Source organism: Lissotriton vulgaris, unplaced genomic scaffold (assembly GCF_964263255.1).
Source record: "Lissotriton vulgaris unplaced genomic scaffold, aLisVul1.2 SCAFFOLD_241, whole genome shotgun sequence".
In the NCBI taxonomy this organism is placed as follows: domain Eukaryota; kingdom Metazoa; phylum Chordata; class Amphibia; order Caudata; family Salamandridae; genus Lissotriton; species Lissotriton vulgaris.
Window position 1 is genome coordinate 1,414,542 of NW_028252742.1, and position 21,307 is coordinate 1,435,848.

The 21,307-nt window shown below is 45.0% G+C and overlaps 1 protein-coding gene across 2 annotated transcripts in view; it reads right to left on the minus strand.

Moving 5' to 3' along the window:
• LOC147662038 (uncharacterized) overlaps positions 1 to 21,307 on the minus strand; it is a 213,735-nt gene that overhangs the window by 94,628 nt on the left and 97,800 nt on the right. For both annotated transcript variants that reach the window (XM_086951158.1, XM_086951159.1), the window contains one exon: positions 20,706 to 20,807. In XM_086951158.1, coding sequence (XP_086807284.1) covers positions 20,706 to 20,807 — 102 coding nt within the window. The remainder of the gene's footprint in view (positions 1 to 20,705; positions 20,808 to 21,307) is intronic.

Sequence of the window (21,307 nt, forward strand, 5' to 3'; positions counted from 1 at the left end):
ACGGTCTTGTCGTCGACGGTGCGGAGGATGAAAGCGGTCTTCCTGCTGACGACGAGTGTGTTAGAGTCGTCGATGAGGAGGACGCCGACGATGCCATCGTCGTCGATACCGTCGTTGTCGATGTAGAGACGGTCTTAAGCGATGAGGTGGTCGCCGATTGCGCCGTCGTCACCGTAAGCAGTGGTTGCTTCCTGGGGACAGGAAGGTCCTTGCTAGATACGGCAGGCTTGCCCTCTGAAGACCTTTTGGACTTCTTAGGAGGGGTTGCTGAGTGGCCAGGCGAGGAAGCCCTAGGCCTCTTCAGGGAAAACTGTGAGGCGACAGACATGCTCTCACCTTCAGAAATGAGGTCGCCTTCCGGTTTGTCCTTAAGCCTGTTCAGCCAAATTAGAAGTCTCCCTTCCCGGTCTTTCTGGGTCTTGACGGAGAACTTACGGCAAATCCTGCAGTCAATAGACTTGTGGTGAGGATAGAGGCAATATAGGCATTCCTCATGTTCGTCGTCCACGTGGAGCCTCAGTTTACCACAGGAGGCACAGGGACGGAAGAGTGCTCTCTTCTTGACATCAGCCATAGTAAGAAAGTCGAAAAAACTGTGAAATTTGAAGAAAATCCAAGATTCCTGAGGAGAACTCAGGTGGAGACTCCCTAGCACAACGTGCGGTAGAAAATCTGAGAGACTGAGGCTCCTCACAGGAAGGTTCTAGAGGGAGGTAGTTGCTGATTGGTTGTTTCTTTTACTTTGGTCCTTTTTTTTACAAAAGGACTCAGATAGGCTACCAAGGTGGGACCCTGGAGCCTACTCTGTTTGGTCCTTCCTGCATAAGGACCTAGATAGGTTACTAAGGAGAGCCCCTTAGACCTAATCTCTTTATGTATGTCTTAGGACATTACTTTTCTATATACCGGAGGCTCCCGTCTCGACGACGGGGAATGATTCAGGCATGTGAATCTATGAAAGACACCCAAATACTGGATAATAGTGGGTGCCCTTGGTGGGACCAGGGTACACAGAATAGACGCCGGGCCCTGGAGGATGGGGTCCTCGGGCCGAATTCAGCCCGGGAAGGGGGGGGGGCACTGCCCCTTCCCTTTTGAAAAAACCTGAACATTACAAAAAGGGGAAGGCCTTGGGGATGGGGTCCACAGGGCCGAAAATGGCTCGGGAGGGGGGCTGCTCGGCCCCCTCCCTTTTCTAATTAAAAAGAAAAGGTCAGGCCCAGGGGAGGGGCTGCGCACCCCTTCCCTCTTTTAAATACATCATTTTATTTAATGGGCAGGCCTGGGAAATGGGGTCCCATGGGTCAAAATCGGGTCAGGAAGGGGGGCGTGCAACCCCACCCTCCCCTTAGTATTCCTTTTTTAATTTTTTTTATTCTTTTTATCATAGTCACCATTAACATGGCATAGGCATTCAGCTGGTATACATACATTCGAAGAATCAGTAAGAACACATCCCCAACACAATAGTACAGTAAAAATCAATACTCCACATCCATGAGTAGTACCCCGTATATTATTCACATCTCCCTCCCTAGTGTTCCTCATCCGTACTTGCACCCGCCTGATCTTGCGGTGGTTCGCAGATATCTCCCCTAAATTTGTTCCATGCCCCCCAGATCTTACTCCACTTCCGGGAACAGCCGCGATTAAGGAATACCGTTCTTTCGGCTACCATAGCCGTGTCCATGTCTTGACACCATGCCGCTAGCGACGGTATTTCAGCAGCTCCCCATTTTTGCGCAATATTGCGCTTAGCTATCATTATCCCCAGTGTGGCCAAGTCTTGTGCCGGATGAGTAAGGTCATTTGGCTCCCATTCATTTAATAGACATCTTTTGGGATCTGGTAATAGTGACACCTCCTCTGTTTGTGATATTGTTCGCATCACTTTTGTCCAGTAGTCCATAATCTTCGGGCACTCCCATATGGTGTGGTAGAATGTACCCTCCTCCTCACAGCATCTCAGGCTGTATGGGTGCGATGCTTTACCTATCCTATATAGGGTGAGTCTGGTGTAGTAAGTTCTATCAAGGATTTTAAGTTGTATTAGTCTAAATCGTGAGGATATACCCACCTCACACGGTGAGGCCAATGCCTCCGGCCAGTCTGTGTCATCAAGATCACGAGACCATTTTTCCCTAAGTGGTGTCGTGGGGTCCGGCAGGTTGTTAATTAATTTTTGGTAAGTAAATGACGTAGCTCGCTTATGCATGTATTCTGTCAACAACCTGTCTTCGTGATGCGAAGCTTCCGGGAGCTCGGTGCCAGGCAGCAAGGCCGCTGTCAGAGCATGTTTAATCTGTGTGCATCGGAAAACTTCTGAGGGTGCCAGTTCGTATTGTTGCTGGAGGCGCTCAAACGTAACTACGTTCCCCTTATGCCACATATCACCTACTGTGGATATGCCAATGGCATCCCAATGATCAAAGCCCTTACTATTCCTGAGCCTTCCTAGTTGCTTCGTGTACCAAAGAGGAGTGAGTTGGGTTATCACACCTTGCCAGCCCAATTTAACCTGTGCAGCATGCCATATGAGAACAGTATGTTTAGTAGGTCCTATTAGCGTGGGGGCTTGCTTTTTATTGTAAAGTGCCAACAGCATACTCCCGGTTCCCAATACAAATCTGTCTGCCTTAAACGCAGGGTCTGTTTGCGGAGCATGTAGCCACTGGTTTACCACCTTTAATTGCGCCGCCCAATAGTATAGTTGTATGTTCGGGAGCGCTATCCCCACATCAGACCAACCTCGAACCAACTTGGCCTGTGCTATGCGTGCTGGTTTGTTTCCCCACAGCAGGCTGGAAACCTGGGCTGCTATTGCCTTAAAATAACTTGGCGGCACCGGAAATGGCACATTTTCCAGAGCATATAGAAATCTAGGAGTATTCTCTTTTCAATTAAAAATTGCAAAGTCTGGGCCCCTGGGATGGGTTCCCCAGGGCCCAAAACGGCCCAGGGATTGACGGCCACAATGCCCCCCATCCTAAAAAATAGAAAAAAAGAAAATTAAAAAATCCAACAACTCGCCGGAGGCCTGTTCCCTATTTCCATCACTCTGCAAATGCGCCTCCTGGGACACTGCTGCTTTTGGAATGAATTCCACATTACTTCGTAGGGCCTCAGGACTAAAGTGGACTTCTACCCCAACCAGTAGTTCGCCTTGGGGGCCAACTACCCCTCCTGTTGCCTCCAGTAAGTCCCACACAGTGGGACTGCTTAGAGGTCTTCGGAGGCCATGCCGTCTTTTTCTACCACTCGGCAAACACGGCTCCTGCTACACTACTGCTTGTGGGATGAAGTGCACTCAACTCCTGAGGGACCTTGGAGAAAAGAAGCCCTCCTGGTACAACCAGTACGTCCTACACAGCGGGATTCCTAAGAGCCAGTCGGAGGCCCGTCCCCTTTCTCCACCACTCTGCAAACGCAACTAGTACTTAAAAAACCATAGAAATTCACTGCAAAAAACACAGGTTACAGGGACGTTATTGTTACGTATTAGAATAAAAATAACCTTAGAAATTCACTGAAAAAAACAAAGTAACAGGGGCGTTATAATTAGGCTCAGGTTTCACTTGTACACAACCAGTGAAATTCGGGAGTTAAGGTTAGCTAAGCTACTTATAACTTGTGCCACCGCAATGCACTGCCTATGGCCTCACATATTACATCATTCATGACATTGTCAGTGACATTACTGATTTTTACATGTGACATGCCTTTTACATGTCATATAGCATATTCACTTTCAGGTTGTCAATGTACAAAAAGAAAAGAGCACGACCATGCGAATGCATCAGTTGTTGCCCCTACTTGGTCCCATCTGCAAATGTAGTCAGTGACATCACTGATGACATCACTAAAACATAAAACGTCTAATTGTTTAGGCTAGTCTATTGGAAATCACAACACCATTCGTGAACCTGAAAAGAAATTTTAGTGCAAATGTCAGATTTACACAAACCACTTCAACATACAACCAGTAGAGATGTCTTAGTGGGCAAACCACAATGTCATACACAACTAGTAAAATTATTCTATTATAGCAGAGAGGTCAGTCTGTTGTAAATGTCTACTACACTGGGCCATCAACCTAGATAAAGGTCTAAGTGAACGAAGTCTAAGTGAACAGATGAATTTATTGCAATCTACTACAACAGCCATTCATCACAAAGGAGAGTGGTGTAAGGAAACTGGTCACTGTGTCATAAAATAGAACTATACTCAGCCATCACTGTGTAGTGAAGTCTCAATGAACAGCTTACAGTGTTGCAAAGCACCGGCGACCACCACGTGCCCAAGGCAAATAGAAATAAAAGAGGGGGGGCTGCATGGTCCCCTCCTGCAACCATACATGGCCCTGGGGACTGCCACCCCCACGGCCGGCTTCTGCTATGAACCGGGGTGCCCACCCCCAGGAAACAGCTGTTTGCTATGGCTTGGTGAGAGCTTTACCGCTCACGCCAAGCCATAGCAAATTGTGCTCCTCTTTGAGCGAGCAAGCAAGAGCATTTTGCTCTTGCTTGCTCGAAGCAAAGCAGAGCACACATGCTTGACAGAAAGGGAGCTGCATGTTATCAGCTCCCTCTGTGACAAAGCAATGCTGGCTCCCGCAGGATGAAGGGAGCCAGCAAGGACCGCGGGGGCCTTAAGGCTTGCCCATGGTTCCCACTAGTGACAAATGGGTGCCCTGGGTAGGACCAGAAAACTGGATATTTACCTGAACCTCCAATTATTTGGTTATGCTACTGATACAAAACAATAAACAAAAATTAATACGTTTATCTTGGCCATCAATTTTACCTGTTTTACTTTTAATTATTCTTCATGTTGAAATATAGTCACAAAAAAGGGCACATAATCTACTAAACAGACAATCTCATTATTACAACATACAACAATACATTAGAACTCAACATAAATGTGTGAAGAAATACATTTACATAAATGAGAAATACACAAAATATGGTGACAATAAATCAGTCGAAAAACAGTTGCAATGTGTAACTTCAAATCACATATACACATTTAAACAACACATGATGTTCCCAATTTAGGAGGGCGAATATTTGCAATACTCTAAGTGTCCAAAGGTCTAACTGACACTTTTATGGTAGCCGACGCGTTTCGAGTTCCGGTTTTTTGAATTGCCGGACTCTCATCAGGGCTGGATGAATCCTTTCTTAAAAACCAACTGGCAGATGCCGAACGTGGTTTGTAGGCTCGTATTGTATATTCATGCAGTGAAAGCCACTCTTTGTCTTGCTCTTGTGTGGCGTGGTACGAGTGAATACTTGAAGCTAGTACGAAGCTTCCCAAAAAGATTGTAATTAGAACAGACCCACATAAACAAAACTCGTGGCTCCGCTTCTGATTCGTGACCAGCCCACGAATTTTAAGACCCTAGCACCCCGACCCAAGAAGTAGCGAACGCCAGTGCATCACATTACCACGCCACACAAGAGCAAGACAAAGAGTGGCTTTCACTGCATGAATATACAATACGAGCCTACAAACCACGTTCGGCATCTGCCAGTTGGTTTTTAAGAAAGGATTCATCCAGCCCTGATGAGAGTCTGACAATTCATAAAATACCATAAAAGTGTCAGTTAGACCTTTGGACACTTAGAGTATTGCAAATATTCACCCTCCTAAATTGGGAACATCATGTGTTGTTTAAATGTGTAAATGTGATTTGAAGTTACACATTGCAACTGTTTTTCGACTGATTTATTGTCACCATATTTTGTGTATTTGTCATTAATGTACATGTATTTCTTCACACATTTATGTTGAGTTCTAATCTATTGTTGTATGTTGTAATAATGAGATTGTCTGTTTAGTAGATTATGTGTCCTTTTTTGTGACTATATTTGAACATGAAGAATAATTAAAAGTAAAACAGGCAAAATTGATGGCCAAGATAAACGTATTAATTTTCGTTTATTGTTTTGTATCAGTAACATAACCAAATAATTGGAGGTTCAGGTAAATATCCAGTTTTCTTGTTAATAGGCCCCACCTGCCCTCCCTCCCTTTCTTTGGGCCAAACCCCTTCTTTTTCACAAAACTGGGTAGGACCAGGGCACCCACACTAGAAGCTAAGCCACGGGGGATGGGGTTCCCGGTGCCAAAATCAGCCCAGGATCCAGGGAACTACCCCTCCCATAAAAAAAACAAAAAACATGCTGGACCGGTTAGTCGCCAGATGCCACGCCCCCTTTCTTCACTACTCTGCAAACACGCCTCCTGCCGCACTGCTGGTTGGGGGATGAGGTCCACTGGGATGCTGAGGTGTTCCTGAGGGCCAGGAAGGATAGGTTACTTACCTGTAACCCTAGTTCTCTTCCAGGGGTATCCTCATCAAAGTCATAAGCACTGAATATTTGTGCCCATGTGGGGGACCTCGAAAATAATATAAAAATGATATATGGAAAACATATATATACAGCTCTACATATATATAATATATATTATTTTATATAAATATATATATATATATATATATATATACATATATATATATATATATATACATACATAATTTTTTCTCATACCAATGCAGCTTCCCATAGGAGGCTAAACAATGTAATTACACATATAAATACTGCATTTGCCAATATATAAAAACACAAGAGGGCAAGTAGCACTTGAACTCTGTTTTTCAATAAGTAAAGCACTCATAGAGAGTAAAACTGCAAATAAAGTAGACATTGTTAGCCTACAGGCTGCATTGTAAAACAATAGCATAGAAACTGAAAGCATTTTCAACAAAAACTGATACTGTGCCTTTAAGGCAGCCATGACCCCTAGCTTCCCATCATGCCTCAGGGGTGACAGTTAGGTCAGTTGTTCTTTGCATAACCCTGAAGGTCAGGGCACAAAGATATCCTGTAACACTTTAGAAACATCTCATTTGCCTGGGGAGGCGGGTGGGTTGCTAATGACTTTGATGAAGATACTCCTGGAAGAGAACTAAGTAACCTATCCTTCTCTTCGAGGGGATCCTCATCAATAGTCATAAGCACTGAATAGAATAGCAAGCCCATCAACCACCTGCAGGCAAATGAGAGTAAAATGACCCAACATATAATAACAGCCGCACTCAGGTGTTGAACAGATTTCTCAAGGAGGCCTGGCCTACTTGGGTGTTTGTTCTGGTGTCTGAATGCAGACATTAGTGCCTCGTAAATGAATGGACGGACCTCCAATTTGCCGCCTTACAGATTTCAGACATGGGCACGTTATGAGGAAAAGCAGGAGTAGCCGCTTTTCCTCTTGTAGAGTGCGCTTTGGGAGCAAACCCAACGGGCCTCTGAGCTAATTGATAAGCAAGTTTGATACATGAAACTATCCATCTGGAGATGGAACGCTTCGAAGCTGCAAAACCAGTTCTGATCGACCCGTAGTTAACAAATAGTTGATCAAATTTTCTCATGGACCTGGACCTATCCAGATAGAATTTTAGAAACCTATTTCAGGTCCAGAGAGTGTAAAGCCCTCTCAGCTGGAGTGGAGGGACTGGGAAAAAAGGTGGGTAGAGACATGAAAATCTGACACCACCTTAGGGAGGAACGGTGGGTGTCATCAACACAACCCTCTTAAGAGGACAAACCGTATAAGGCTCCTTAGAGCACAGAGCCCGTATTTCGCTCAATCTGCGAGCTGACGTGATCAAGAAAGCTGCCTTCCAAGAAAGATGTTGTAAGGTTGCTTTGTGTATGGGCTGGAAAGGCGGACCCATCAAATTCGATAGCACCAGGATTAGCTCCCAAGGTGGTGAAGGAGGCCGGACCAGAGGGTTGACCTTCTTTAACCCCTGTAAAAAGTCCTTAACAGCCTGTAACTGAAAGAAAGGAGGTTGAGAAGGTGAAGGCCTATATGCAGTTATAGCTGCTAAGTGCACCTTAATGGAAGGAAACTTCAATCTTGCTTTCGCCAGATAAAGCAGGTAAGGAAGGATGACCTCTTCCTGTCCTTTGGTTGGATTACAATTGTTTTGCACACACCACAAATAAAACCAATTCCACTTACACGCATATGAATGCCTCGTGGACGGTCTTCTTGCTTCTTTCAAGATAGACATGTAGTCCTGCGGAAGTCCTACGTGACCATACTGGAGGACCTCAGGAGCCATACTACCAAGTTCAGTGAGGGAAGGGTGGGGTGATGAATCCTCCCATTCATCTTGGACAGCAGGTCCAGTCTGCACGGCAGCTTCCTGTGAGGGCATTCTGATAAGTGCAGATGGTCCGGGTACCACCATTGTCTCGGCCAGTCCAGGGCAATCAGTATCATCCTCGTGCACGAATGAGACAGCTTGGTCACCACCTTCGGGATTAGCGGAAGGGATGGAAAAGATTACACAAATGCCCCTGACCAGTCTATCAAAAGGGAATTCCCTTTCGATCCTGGTCGGTAGAACCTTGAGGCGAAGTCTCGGCATTTCGTGTTTTCGTCGTCGCGAAAAGGTCGATGGTGAAAATACCCCATGACTGAAAGATGTTTTTGACGACCTCGTTGTTGAGAACCCAGTCTTCTCTGTCTTCAAAGTGACGGCTGAGAGCATCCGCTCTCGCGTTCTGATCTCCCGTCAGGTGGACTGCTGCGACTGACAGATTCCGTGCCAGGAGCCAATGCCACAGGGTTTTTGCTTCCAGTGAAAGTGTGCATGAGTGAGTTCCACCTTGTTTGTTCTGTTAGTACATGGTAGTGGTATTGTCCGTCTGTACTAATATTGAACTTGCCTGAATCGAGGGGAGGAAAGCTTTGAGGACTAGGTGAACTGCTCTCAGCTCTAGCATGTTGATATGGAAGGAGCGTTCTTTTGGAGACCATATATCTTGAGTCTGGAGAGTTCCATGTGGGCCCTCCAGCCCTGCAGTAAGGAGTCCATGATCAGCGTTTGAGCAGGCGGAGCTTGATGAAAAGGAACTCCGACTTGCATATTTCCCTTTTTCATCCACCATGGAATGGACGCTCATGGTGCATTCGATAGACTTATCTTTTCGTACCAGCGAGCTGTCTGTTGGTCCCACTTGTCCTCCAGATCCTGCTGGAGAGGAGGCATTCGTAGTCTGGCATTGGGAACCAGGAAGATGCATGATGTCATTGACCCTAGTAGGGAGGCAATCTGACGCACAGGCAGTTTTCTGTTGTGCAGAACCAGCTTGCTTTTCTGTATGAGGGAACACTGTCTCTCCTCCGAAGGAAACACGTTTCCTACCTCGGAGTCTAGCAGAGCCCCTAAGAAATGTATTCTCTGTGTTGGCTGTGAAGCTGATTTGACAAAATTCACATGCAGGCCCAGCCGGTGGCACAGATAGAGACTGTTCAAGAATTGACTCCTCACGCTGTTTGGAGAAGGACCTTTCAACAGTCAGTATGGGTACACGAAGATGCTCCTGCGACGCAGTGCGGCTACTACTACCGCCATGCACTTCGTGAACACTCGGGGGACTGACTTCAACCCAAAGGCCAGTACTTTGAAATGGTAATGAGAGGATCCCAGCAGGAATCGTAGGTATTGTCTGTGATGCTGATTAATCGGGACGTGAAAGTATGCATCTTGCAGATCCAGCATACACAAACAATCCCCCTGTCTGAGATGTGGATATATTTGATGGAGAGCCAACATGCGAAACTTCTCCATTCTGATTGATTGGATGAGTGTCCACAGGTCCAGAATGGGTCTGCATTCTACCTTTTGGCCCTTTTTCTTTACCAAGAAGTATCTTGAGTAAACCCCTTTCCCTCTTCGATGGCTGACTTTCTGAGAAGGGTGGCAACTTCTCTCTGCAAGAGCTTTAACTGGTGGCACGATGGTGGAACTGGAGGGATTGAGGGGGAACGATGTTGAAAATGTAGAGAGTACCCATTCTGTAGCAAAGCTAACATCTACCGGTCCTCTGTGATAGCTGGCCATTCTTCGAGATGATTTGCAAACCTTTCCCCCACTGGAATGGTGATTGGCGATGGGGGAAGTGAGTACTCATTGCTTTGTCTGCGACTAGGCGGAGTTGTTACCTTGAGGCTGATATCCCCCTCCTCTGGAGGGATGCCTGCCCAGTTACTGGGATCTTTGTTGACCTTGCTGATCCTGATTTTGTTGCCAAAGAGGGCTTTAAACCCTCTGTTGGGAGGATCGCCGATTGTAAGGTCGGAATCTCATGCGGAATTCCTTCTTCTTTTCAAGGCCCACTGCCTTCAGCATGTCCAGTTCTACTTTCATCCAGGATATTTCTTCATCAGTGTGAGTCCCGAATAGAGAGGAACCGGAGAAAGGAAGATTGAGGATGCGTGACTGTGCTTCTGGCTTGAGCACTGTAAGTCGGAGCAAGATGTTCTTCTTGCGCATACACCATGTGCATAAGCATGAGCCAAAAGGGTAGCTCCATCCGCCGCAGCTCTGATAACCTGGTTAGACACCAGACTGCCCTCTGTTAGAATTTCCCCAAAATCTTTGTGCTCTTCCTGCGGTAACTTTTCAGTGAATCGCTGTAGTGAGTCCCATAGAGATCTGTTGTAGCGGCCTAGGAGCGCTGATGCGTTGGAGACCTTCAACATGGAGGCCGAAGTGGCATAAACCTTCCGTCCCCAGGAATCCTGTGTTTTACTCTCCTTATCAGGTGGAACAGTAGAGGAGGATGCAACAGCATGGGTCTTCTTAGCCGCAGCAATTATGACAGAATCCGGGGGAGGATCTGCTCCAAGGAAGAGCGGGTCATCCTCTGGTGAACAGTACTTTTTTAAGATTCTCGCTAAACGGTCTTAACACTCGCTGGTGTGAGAAAGATGTCTATCCCTGGCTTTATTAGACCTTGTACCAATGGGAGCAGAGGTTTAGACGCTGCCCTTTGGTGTAGAGTCTCAGAAATCACGGAGGACTTGCTTTGACGAGTCGGCATAGGGATGCCTAGCTTTGCCGCCCCTATACCAAGAATGTCCTGAAAAGTGTAGAAGTTGTCCACCGGAGAGACCCTCGACGGCGGACTTTCGGTCAAAGTAGGTGAGTAGTCTTTGTGGGACGTACGAGTGGAAGAAGAGAACGGAGTCGGGGATCTGTGCGCTGTCCTCCTGCTTCTTGATCTAGACCTCCTTCTGTGCGAGTGCGCAGGGGTGCGGCTGCAAGCTCTGGCTCTTGCATAAGGGCGTTCTCTATCCACCGCCTGTACTAGACGAGACAACAGAGATCTGTGCAGAGGGTTCGAGTAATGCTGCTCCACCGTGACTGTGGCCATGGACCAGTGATGCAAAGGCCTGTTCCATCTCGGTGACAAATGGTTGGAAGGAGATCTGTGCCTCTCTCTCCCCTCAGGAGACTGTGCAGGAGGGGGTAGTTCACCTCTTCATGTGCAGATCTGGTTGGGGAATCTTGCAGTTCCCCTGACACTGGACTGCGGACGTCGAGATCACCACCTCCGGTGATGTTGATCCTTGGTGAGAACTGGGGGAGCCTGTTCTAGACATCAGTGAAGGTGACTATGATAGTTTTACTGGAGGTGAGGCTTCTCTAGAAGGTGCCTCGACGTTGATCTGGAGCGTCTGCGCACAGACTGTCCTGTCAAGGAAGACGTCTGCCTCGACGTTGACTTTCTCCTTTTTGAAGGTGGACTTGATCTTGCAGTAGAACGTCCTCTCGACGTCAAATGTCTACCAGACGCAGACGGAGTGCCATGCTTCGACATTCATTGCCCTTCGACGTCAACTGGCGTTGGGCTGCCGGCGACGAAGATCTCTGTCTCGACGCCGAAGATCCCTTCGACGGAGTTTTCTGTTTCGACGTCGATGATGTAGTCTGACGAATCGACGTCGAAGAGCCTTGTCGAGACTTCGACGGAGACTTCTGCCTCGAATCCGAAGATCTTTGGACTGATCTCGACGGAGACCTGTGCCTCGACATCGATCGCCGACGATGAGGCGACGACGGAGTGATGTGTCACGACGTCGATGGACGATGCGATCGGAGTGATGTGCCTCGACGTCGATCGCTTAGCCCGCATCAACGGAGATTTTTCTCTCGACGTTGAGGGTCGCCTGGTTGGCGTCAATAGAGAACTTGTTACCTTCGTCGACGATGATTTCGTTGTTGACTGATGATGCACCGGCATCACCGAAATCTTCGACGCCGATTTCTTTGTCACCGGCAGCTTCGACGTCGATGCCAACGCCGACGGATAATAAGTCGGCACTTTTCCTCTCGACGTCGACCGAGTTCCCTTGTTCTTCTGCCTCACAGGAGACCTACCTCTTTCAGAGATGTCATATAGACGAATCCTCTCCCTGTCCTTGATGGTCCTTCTCGACAACTTCTTACAATGATGGCAGTTGTTAGAAGAGTGAGACTCAGGGAGGCAAAGAATACACACAGGGTGTGTATCTGTTCCGGCCTTCTTCTTGCCACAGGAAGGGCAAGGGTCAAATAAAGAAGGCATTTAAAAAGAAAATAAACCTTTTCTGGAACACAATAAAGGTGTAACTTTGCACTCTAAGATAAAAAGACGTCGAGTGAAAGCAGAAAAACTAGATTTTGATAAGATATTTTTACAGAAAGTCAAAAAAGAGTAAGAGCTAAAACTCCAGGGTCCTGACTGAAGGAGCCGGAAAGAACAACTGACCTAACTGTAACTCCTGAGGCATGATGGGAAGCTAGGGGTCAAGGCTGCCTTAAAGGCACTGTGCTAGTTTTTGTTGAAAATGCTTTCATTTTCTATGCTATTGTTTTACAATGCAGCCTGTAGGCTAACAATGTCTACTTTATTTGCAGTTTTACTCTCTATGAGTGCTTTACTCATTAAAAAACAGAGTTCAAGGGCTACTTGTCCTCTTGTGTTTTTATATATTGGCAAATGCAGTATTTATATGAGTAATTACATTGTTTAGCCTCCTATGGGGAGCTGCATTGGTATGAGAAAAAATGATATATGGTGTGATCATGGGCACATCGTGCTCGAAACGTGTCGCAGAGGGGAGAGTTGAATAAACATCTACCCGCCAGAGCCGTTTGGGTCTGTCTCTCTCTTTTTCGCCTGGAGTGAAAGTCTGGAGAGAATGCTTGTTGCGATATATATATATATATATACATATATATATATGACGCTCCAATTTCCCTTCATTTACGAAGAAAACAAAACAGCACTCGAGGAGTTCTTCTCAACCACGCAAGTTTTTATTGTGCGCAGGGTTTACACAGACGCTTTTCGGCGTGCTGCCTTCGTCAGTGTGAATTACACATGTACACCAACCGGTATATTAATAAAGCATTTTCTGAATCATAGAAAGTGAAAGAGGACTGACCCCACTATGGTCACTATAGGCGCCATCTTAGAATTGTTTAATTAGACCATCACAGTATATACAAGGTGCCAATAAAGCCCACCAATGGGCTGATATATGAAGACAGGGGGTATATTTAACATCAAAATTGTTTAAAACATAAACAAAACATGAAGCCGTGGATCGGCTAATGTCCTCTATCAGTTGTTATCATCATAACAATGCTTATATGTATACAAATATATACAACCATATATTTCCTATTTCATACCCAGTTATCTAAAAATTCATATATATCGGGTAGTTCAAAATCACATCTATAATTCATTTATGTGTTTCCTCACATTCTTGATTCAATGTTCATATGCTATGGAAAAACATACTTGATTGTATATAGAATATGTAAAAATGAAACAACTAAGCAAAAATAGAGAATCCATCTTAAATGCTATACCGTACAGATAGATGCATTGCTCCCAAAGCACGTGTAACAGAACATCTATCTAAGTTCATGAATCAAAAATCAATTTCACAAGTTTATAAGAAAAAGATCAAGCTCAAGCCACATTAAACATCAGAAGAACCAGCATCAAATTACATATATTCACATTTATAGTTTTCATGGCCTAGATTGATACTGTGCTAATCTTTGTGTTACAGTCTTTATTTTCCCAGATGGAACGCCATCTCCTCCCCACTATTGAGGCCCTTCGGGTGCTTCGTAGAGAGATCTATGATGTATCTTGACTCCAGTCTACGGAGTCTTCTCAAACGGTCTCCACCTCTTACATTTGGAGGTACGATATCTAGGCCAAAATATTGCAGTTGTTGGAGGTCCCGACCATGCACTTCAGCGAAGTGGCGGGCCACCGGATAGAGTCTGCTTTGTCTATGGGCCTGAGGTGTTCCAATATTCTCAGGTTCAGCTCTTTGATTGTACTGCCGATGTAGCGAAGGCCACAGGGGCAGTGCAAACAGTAAACCGCATATTGCGTACTACAGGTGATGAATTTTTTGATGGATATTCTCTTCCCTGTTTCAGATATTACGTATGATAGAACTCTCTTGCTGCCCACATAGGCTTTGCAGCGGACACAAGGATAAAACCCTTTTTGGTCCCTTAAGGTGTTCATTTTGGACATGGGCTTTTCCAGATGACTAGTGACAAGCATGTCTCCCACTGACCTAGCTTTACTGAATGTTAATAGTGGGTAAGATGGTAAATCCTCTTTTAGCACAATATCTGTTTGCAGAATGTGCCAGTTTTTTCTAAGCATCATTCTGAAGTCATTGGCCCCTGCTGAATAGGGAGTAATCAGCCTAAATTTGCCTTTATTGGTGGTTGTATCCTTCTCAGGGCCATCCATGATAGGCTTGGCAGTGAATAGAGTCCCTCTTGAGATCTTTATGACATTCTTCAGCGTCCTTTGCAATAATTCATCGCCATATCCCCTGATCTTAAAATGAGACAGGCATTCCGAGGCAGCCGCCTCGAAATCGGAATCCCTAGAGCAATTCCTCTGGAGTCTCAGTAGCTCTCCATAAGGAATGCTGTTGATGAGTTGCGGGGGTGACTGCTGCTGGCAAAGAGTGTAGAATTGCCAGCAGTCTCCTTCCTATATAGGGCCGTGTGTAGATGCTCTCCCTCAACAAACACTCTCAGATCCAAATACTCCGCTGCCACCGGACTAACTGAACCCGAGAAGTGCAAATTGAGGTTATTGATATTCAGTACCCTGATGTACTCTTCGGCTGTGTGGATACTTCCGTTCCATACGATGAATAAATCATGGATGTAACGATGCCAACACACGGTACTCCCCGTCTCCTGTCCAACCATACAGCTCCTGGGCACCTGCTCCTCCCACCAGCCCACGAACAAGTTTGCGTAGCTGGGGGCAAAGCAGGTGCCCATCGCCGTCCCTGACTTCTGTAAGTACAGTTGCTCTTCAAATAAAAATATATTATGGGTTAAACAAAACTCAACAAATTCTAGGATCATAATGTTGTGTCTTGCAAATCGCATTTGACGCTGATCGAGTGCATGTCTGATTGCTTTCAGGCCGTGATGGTGTTCAGTGCATGTGTATAAGCTGGTAATGTCCAACGCCAAAAGCAAATATCCTGAATTCCGTTCTAGATCTTGTATTTTCATCAGAAAATCTTTGGTGTCCCTAATGTAAGATTTCAGATTCAACACCAAAGGAAACAGGATATTATCTACAAAGCGGGACATGTTCTCAGTTAAGCTGCCGATGGAAGAGATAATCGGACATCCTGGTGGACTGTCTCTATTTTTATGCAGCTTAGGGAGGTGGTAAAAGGTGGGGGTCATGGGACAGTTATTACGCAAGAACAAATGTTCATCTTTTCCCAGCATCTGGAGGTCATACCATTTTTGAATCAGTATATCATATTCTTTGATGCTCTGTTGATAAACATCATTGGTACAGTTCATGTAAAACTTCTCATCCGAGAGTTGCCTCAGTGCTTCGTTCTTGTAAAAGTCCCTACTCATTAAAACCACGTTCCCACCTTTATCTGAAGGTTTCACCACAATATTTTTGTCTTTCATCAGATTTTTTAAGGCAATGTTCTGCTGGTCTGTGATGTTATGTTTGTGACTTTGATGATGTGACTTACGATATCTCATGAGATCATTGTTCATTGCCTCGCTAATATATATATATTATATATTTAGAGCTGTATATATATATATATATATATATATATATATATATATATATATATATATATATATATATATATATATATATATATATATATATATATATATATATATATATGATTTCCATAAATAATTTTTATATTATTTCCGGGGTCTCCGCACCTGGGCAGGAATATTCAGTGCTTATGAATATTGATGAGGATTCCCTGGAAGAGAACCCCTTCTGTTACCTCCAGTAAGTCCCAGTCAGCGGGATTGCTGATAGGTTTTTGGAGGCCACACATCCTTTCTCCGCCACTCTGCAAACTCACCTCCGTGCGCACTGCTATATGGGGGATGAAGCCCGTTGGCTGCTGAGGATCCTTGGGGGTCAACTACCCCTCCTGTTACCTCCAGTAATTCCCACACAACGGGATTGCAGAAAGGTTGTCGGAGGCCACAATCTCCTATCTCCACCACTCAGCAAACGCGCCCCGGCACACTGCTGCTTAGGGGATGAAGTCCCCTTGGTCCCAGAAGGTCCTTGGGGACCAACTAGCCCTCCTAATACCTCCAGTAAGTCCCACAGAGCGCGATTGCTGAGGGGACTTCGGAGACACACCACTTTTCTCCATCACTGCAAACGCGACTCCTGACGCACTGCTGGTTGGGGAATTAAGTCTGCTTGGCTCTAGTGTTCTTGGGGGCCAAAAAGCCCTCCAGTTACCTCCAGTAAGTCCAACATAGCAGGATTCCTGACAGCTTGTCAGAGGACCCATCCCCTTTCTCCACTTCTATGCAACTACCCCTAGTAGTTTAAAAAGCATAGCAATTCACTTTACAAGTAAATAGAATATGTTTTTAAAAATTCACTGAAAAAACAAACCAAAGGTTACAGGGACGTTGTAGTTAAGCTCAGATTTCACTTGTATAAAACCAGTGAAATTCAGCAGTTGTAGTTAACTGAGCTATAACATTAATTTATGCCCCACAATGCACTGCTTATGACCTCACATATTACATCACTCATGACATGGTCAGTGACATCACTGATTATATTCACTGATGACATCTCAAATGACATCTCTGATGCCATCATCCACACAACCACTTGCACACCCACTCACACCCACATACAAAGTCTCATTCGCCCACTCCCACACAATCACTCACATACCCATTCAGAGACCAATACTAGTACTCACTCACCCACTTACTCCTCCATAGAGGCACTCCCACAGCCACTCACTCAATCCACTCCCACACCCACTCGCTCAATGGTACAGCCACTCACAAAACCATTCACTCACTTATAAAACCACTCACACAACCAGTCACTCACATAGCCACACACTCACCCATACACCTACTAACACACCCACTTATTCACCTACACAGTCACTCCCACACACTCACCCATACATCCTCTCAACAAAGCCACACACTCACCCATACAAGCACTCAAACACTCACTCACACATCCACAGAACCACTTACATACCCATTCACACATGGATACAAGCATTCACCCATCCGCTCACTCACCCATTAAGCCATTCACACAGCCACACTCTCCAATGCAGCCATCCCCTACTCATTTAACCAAACACCCATTCAAACAGCCACTCACTCACCTATACAGCCACCTACACATGGCATAACTCATTCATATAGCTCCTGATACACCCAATCACTCACCCTTACAGTCACTACACATTTACTTACCTACACAGAGCCACTCATCCCCCATACAGCCACTCACACACCCACTTACTCACCAATACTCCATTCACACAGCATCTCATTTCCCCACGTATGCACCCATACAGCCACTTACACATCCATATACACAAGGATACATAGTCACAAAGATATTTACTTAATATATGTTACAAGTAGTATCACTCAGCAGTAGTGAGCTTAGTATGCTAATTTAATTTTTGCAGTAGGTTAGTATATATGTTTAACACCCATAAAGTCTTAAAAACACTTACACTCACTTGATGATGTCATTAGTGATGTCATTTGAGATGTCATCAGTGATGTCACTGACTGTGTTGAGAGTGATGTAATATGTAAGGTCATAAGCAGTGCATTGCGGGGACATCAGTTATAGTTTTAGCTCAGGTAACTAAATGGTGAACTTCACTAGTTTCGCATGAGTGAAATCTGAACCGAACTATAACGTCCCTGTAAATTTGTTTTTTGTCAGGGAAAAAAAAAATATATATATATGTACACACTTACATACATACCTTAAATAGAGTCAGCGTGGTAAAGGTATACGTGTAGTAAAGGCATTGCTTTGTAAAGTCAATGTGTAGCAAATGATACGTGGCTAAAGCATTGCATGATAATGCCTGCGACGGAAAGGCAGTTTCCCCCATGTAATGTCAGGGTCTGACGGATGTGCCTGCCGAATGGACAGTTAAGGGAGGACTACATATCCCATAATGCCTAGCCGTAGGGGGAAGGACTAGGAAGGCGTATAGCACTATGGGAGGCAGAAGTCGTCGCACGTGATTCGTCCTTTGGAGTCTGCTGGTTGCGGACGCCCTGTCCCCGCGGAGCTACAGCGCAGTTCTTTGTTCTGCCTTCGCGTAGCCGTTTTCAGCTTCGTGGCTGCGAAACTAGTTGCGTACTTGCTCGGATGAGCTAGTACGCCTGAGGCATTTACCGGCTGGTACTGCCGTGGTTGTCTCGTGTGAGGCGCTAGGAGACGCCGGATTGCCCCCTTCGCATCCTCACTGGCAACGTTTGTATTATTACACTCGGCTGAGTGTAATACCAATGTGACCTGGTGTTGGGGTTTGTTGCTTGAGGATTGGTCTGGGAGATGCAGGATTTCCCCCTCCCCGGCCACATCAAGTAAACTGCTCGTAGGGGGTTTTGGTTATTGTTACAGAGAGTCAGGAGATGCAGGATTGCCCCCTTCTGGAACTCTCGTGTTAATCTTTAGGTTGGAGGCGCACAATGAAAGCATTGCGGAGAAGCAGTTAGAGGACATCCTGAAACCCGGGACCTGCCGGTAGGCTATCTTTGTTTTCTCATTGACATTTCGTTTTCCAGAGTCTACGGAGGTTTCGATCTGTTGCCCAGCATTGAGGTAGCGTACTACTGACTACCATTGTATATACCTTTGTTGGAACCTTATGGGGAAGGAGGCCATTACTTTTTCGACGGAGAACTGAGAGGTTGAAGGTCCCGACTTTCTTTAAGGATCTTGTGAGTGCGTTTTTGTTGCGTATGATAATTGGGTTGTGGATGAGTATGGGGCCAAGGGTGATGCAGCTCTAGGAGTAATACGATTATCGTTCTTCTCTCTTTTAGGTCTATTATATATATCAGATGAGAGAAGAAACTCAGATGAGGGAAGGGGTCATCTCCTGAGCATTTATCAGGTACTGTCTTGAGTAAGGTTAACAGTACAGGAGAGTAGATAAGAAAAGAGGTGTGTACTAACGTGTGTCCTCTTTTGTTACAGGTATCCCTATCCCTGCTGCTTCTACCCTCACCTTTCCCTCGTTTGACTGCCTTTGTGCTCTGGATGTTACAGTTAGTCAGAGTGCAGGGACGTCAGGAGGTGGACCCCATTTGAGCATCGTTCCGACCTCGAGGAGCCAGCAGACGTGACATGTAATGTGTGGGACAGAGAGAGAGAGGTTGCTTTAAATGAGGGCTTCCTGGGTTTAAAGGGACAAAAGCTGCTTCTATGATGGACCCAGGGGAAACCCAACACCGATGCTGACACACCTAAAATCCAAGTTCAACAGTAATACATTTATTTGGAGGGTGTGATAGCCTAGAACCCTCTATAGCTATGCCCTTGTGAACACTCCTTTTTAATATATCCTGTGTAATATCCATGTACACACTTGCTTCAGCATTCTCCCTGTTTAGTGTTTCAACTACAGTGCCTCGGGCATTCCTTGAACTATGAGTCATCACCATGGTCTTTGTACTTAAGCTGTTTCCCCTCACTAATGTACTGAAACACAGTCATACAAGTCTGAGATTAACTCGGGCATTCCTTTCCATCCCCTTGTTTTTTCCTATTGTTTTTAATTAGACCGGGTTGTATTTCCGATCATTGTATAAAAGCAACCAAACTTACCTGCCTGTATTAAATGTGGCACTCAAGTATGAACTCACCCATGATGGATTCACATTTTAAACACCACAAATATAGCAACAGCCTCACTCTAACAACACAGATTTTTAAACTGTTTATAAATATTTACAGCTTAAAATATACTATAATTCCAGAGCTAGTATTACCTAGGGGCTTATTATTCCACTGTCCATATGAACAATTCATATAATTAATATTCTGAGGGATCCACATTAGGCACCATCTTTGTGCAAGGTTTTACTTTCTTCATCTTATTAATCAATACATCCTAGGGAATAGTGTTGCTACTATACCTTTTAAATCACAACACTAATTTGAACTTCCATTGCATACCTTTTTATGTTGTGTCTCACCCCAAAGTAATGTTATGGTGTACATTTATGCCTCTCGACCTCAAACAAAAACACCTAGAACAAAACCTGGGTGCCATCTGAGAACCCATGATACTGCCGCGGGAAAATGTAACTCTAATGAGGGACATAAGAATGTCAAACTAACCCAGTAAGATAAGAATTGTTTTGGAGACTGGCCACTGCAAATCTAACTCAAAAAGGGAAGACTGTGTATAATGTTATTCCTTAAGTGTGAGGGTAACAGTCATTTCAAACAAGTGAAGTTCAATTTACTTACTTGTAATGTCTACGGTCCTCTCGCAATCCTCATGCTCTAAGGGATATGCCACTCCCTCTTCTTTTATGCGAAAGGTAATAGCTGATGAGATAATTTCATTACCTAGTATGGAAACAGAACATAGATCAGCTACTAAGCACCAGTATCAAACCAAATAAAAATAATTAGGACAAATTTCTATTTATGAAGAAATACAGAGTGTGGGGATAGCTAAATAGTGTTAACAAATACATGAAAGGGCTAGCAGGGTCTGGAACATCGAATGACTCTAAATACATTTTTTTTTAAAAACTTTATTTTTGGTTATGCAAAAGAAAACTCAAACATTCCCCCTCAATTGCGGCATCATACAAGAACTGTTGCATACAGAACGACGACCTCATTAAGGCACATTAGGGAGACAAATATCACTGGGCAAAAATCGGACATTGGGACTATAAGAAGAACCACACATTACAATCAGGACATAGCAACAGTGAACATGAGGTAGCAGCCGAGTGCAAACGACAACCCAGATCTAATCGTCCCCATTACCCTCCCCCTCCCCGTCAGTTCCGGACCCCTCAGGTGTGAACAGTTCTGCACTAGTCCCCTCAGAATCA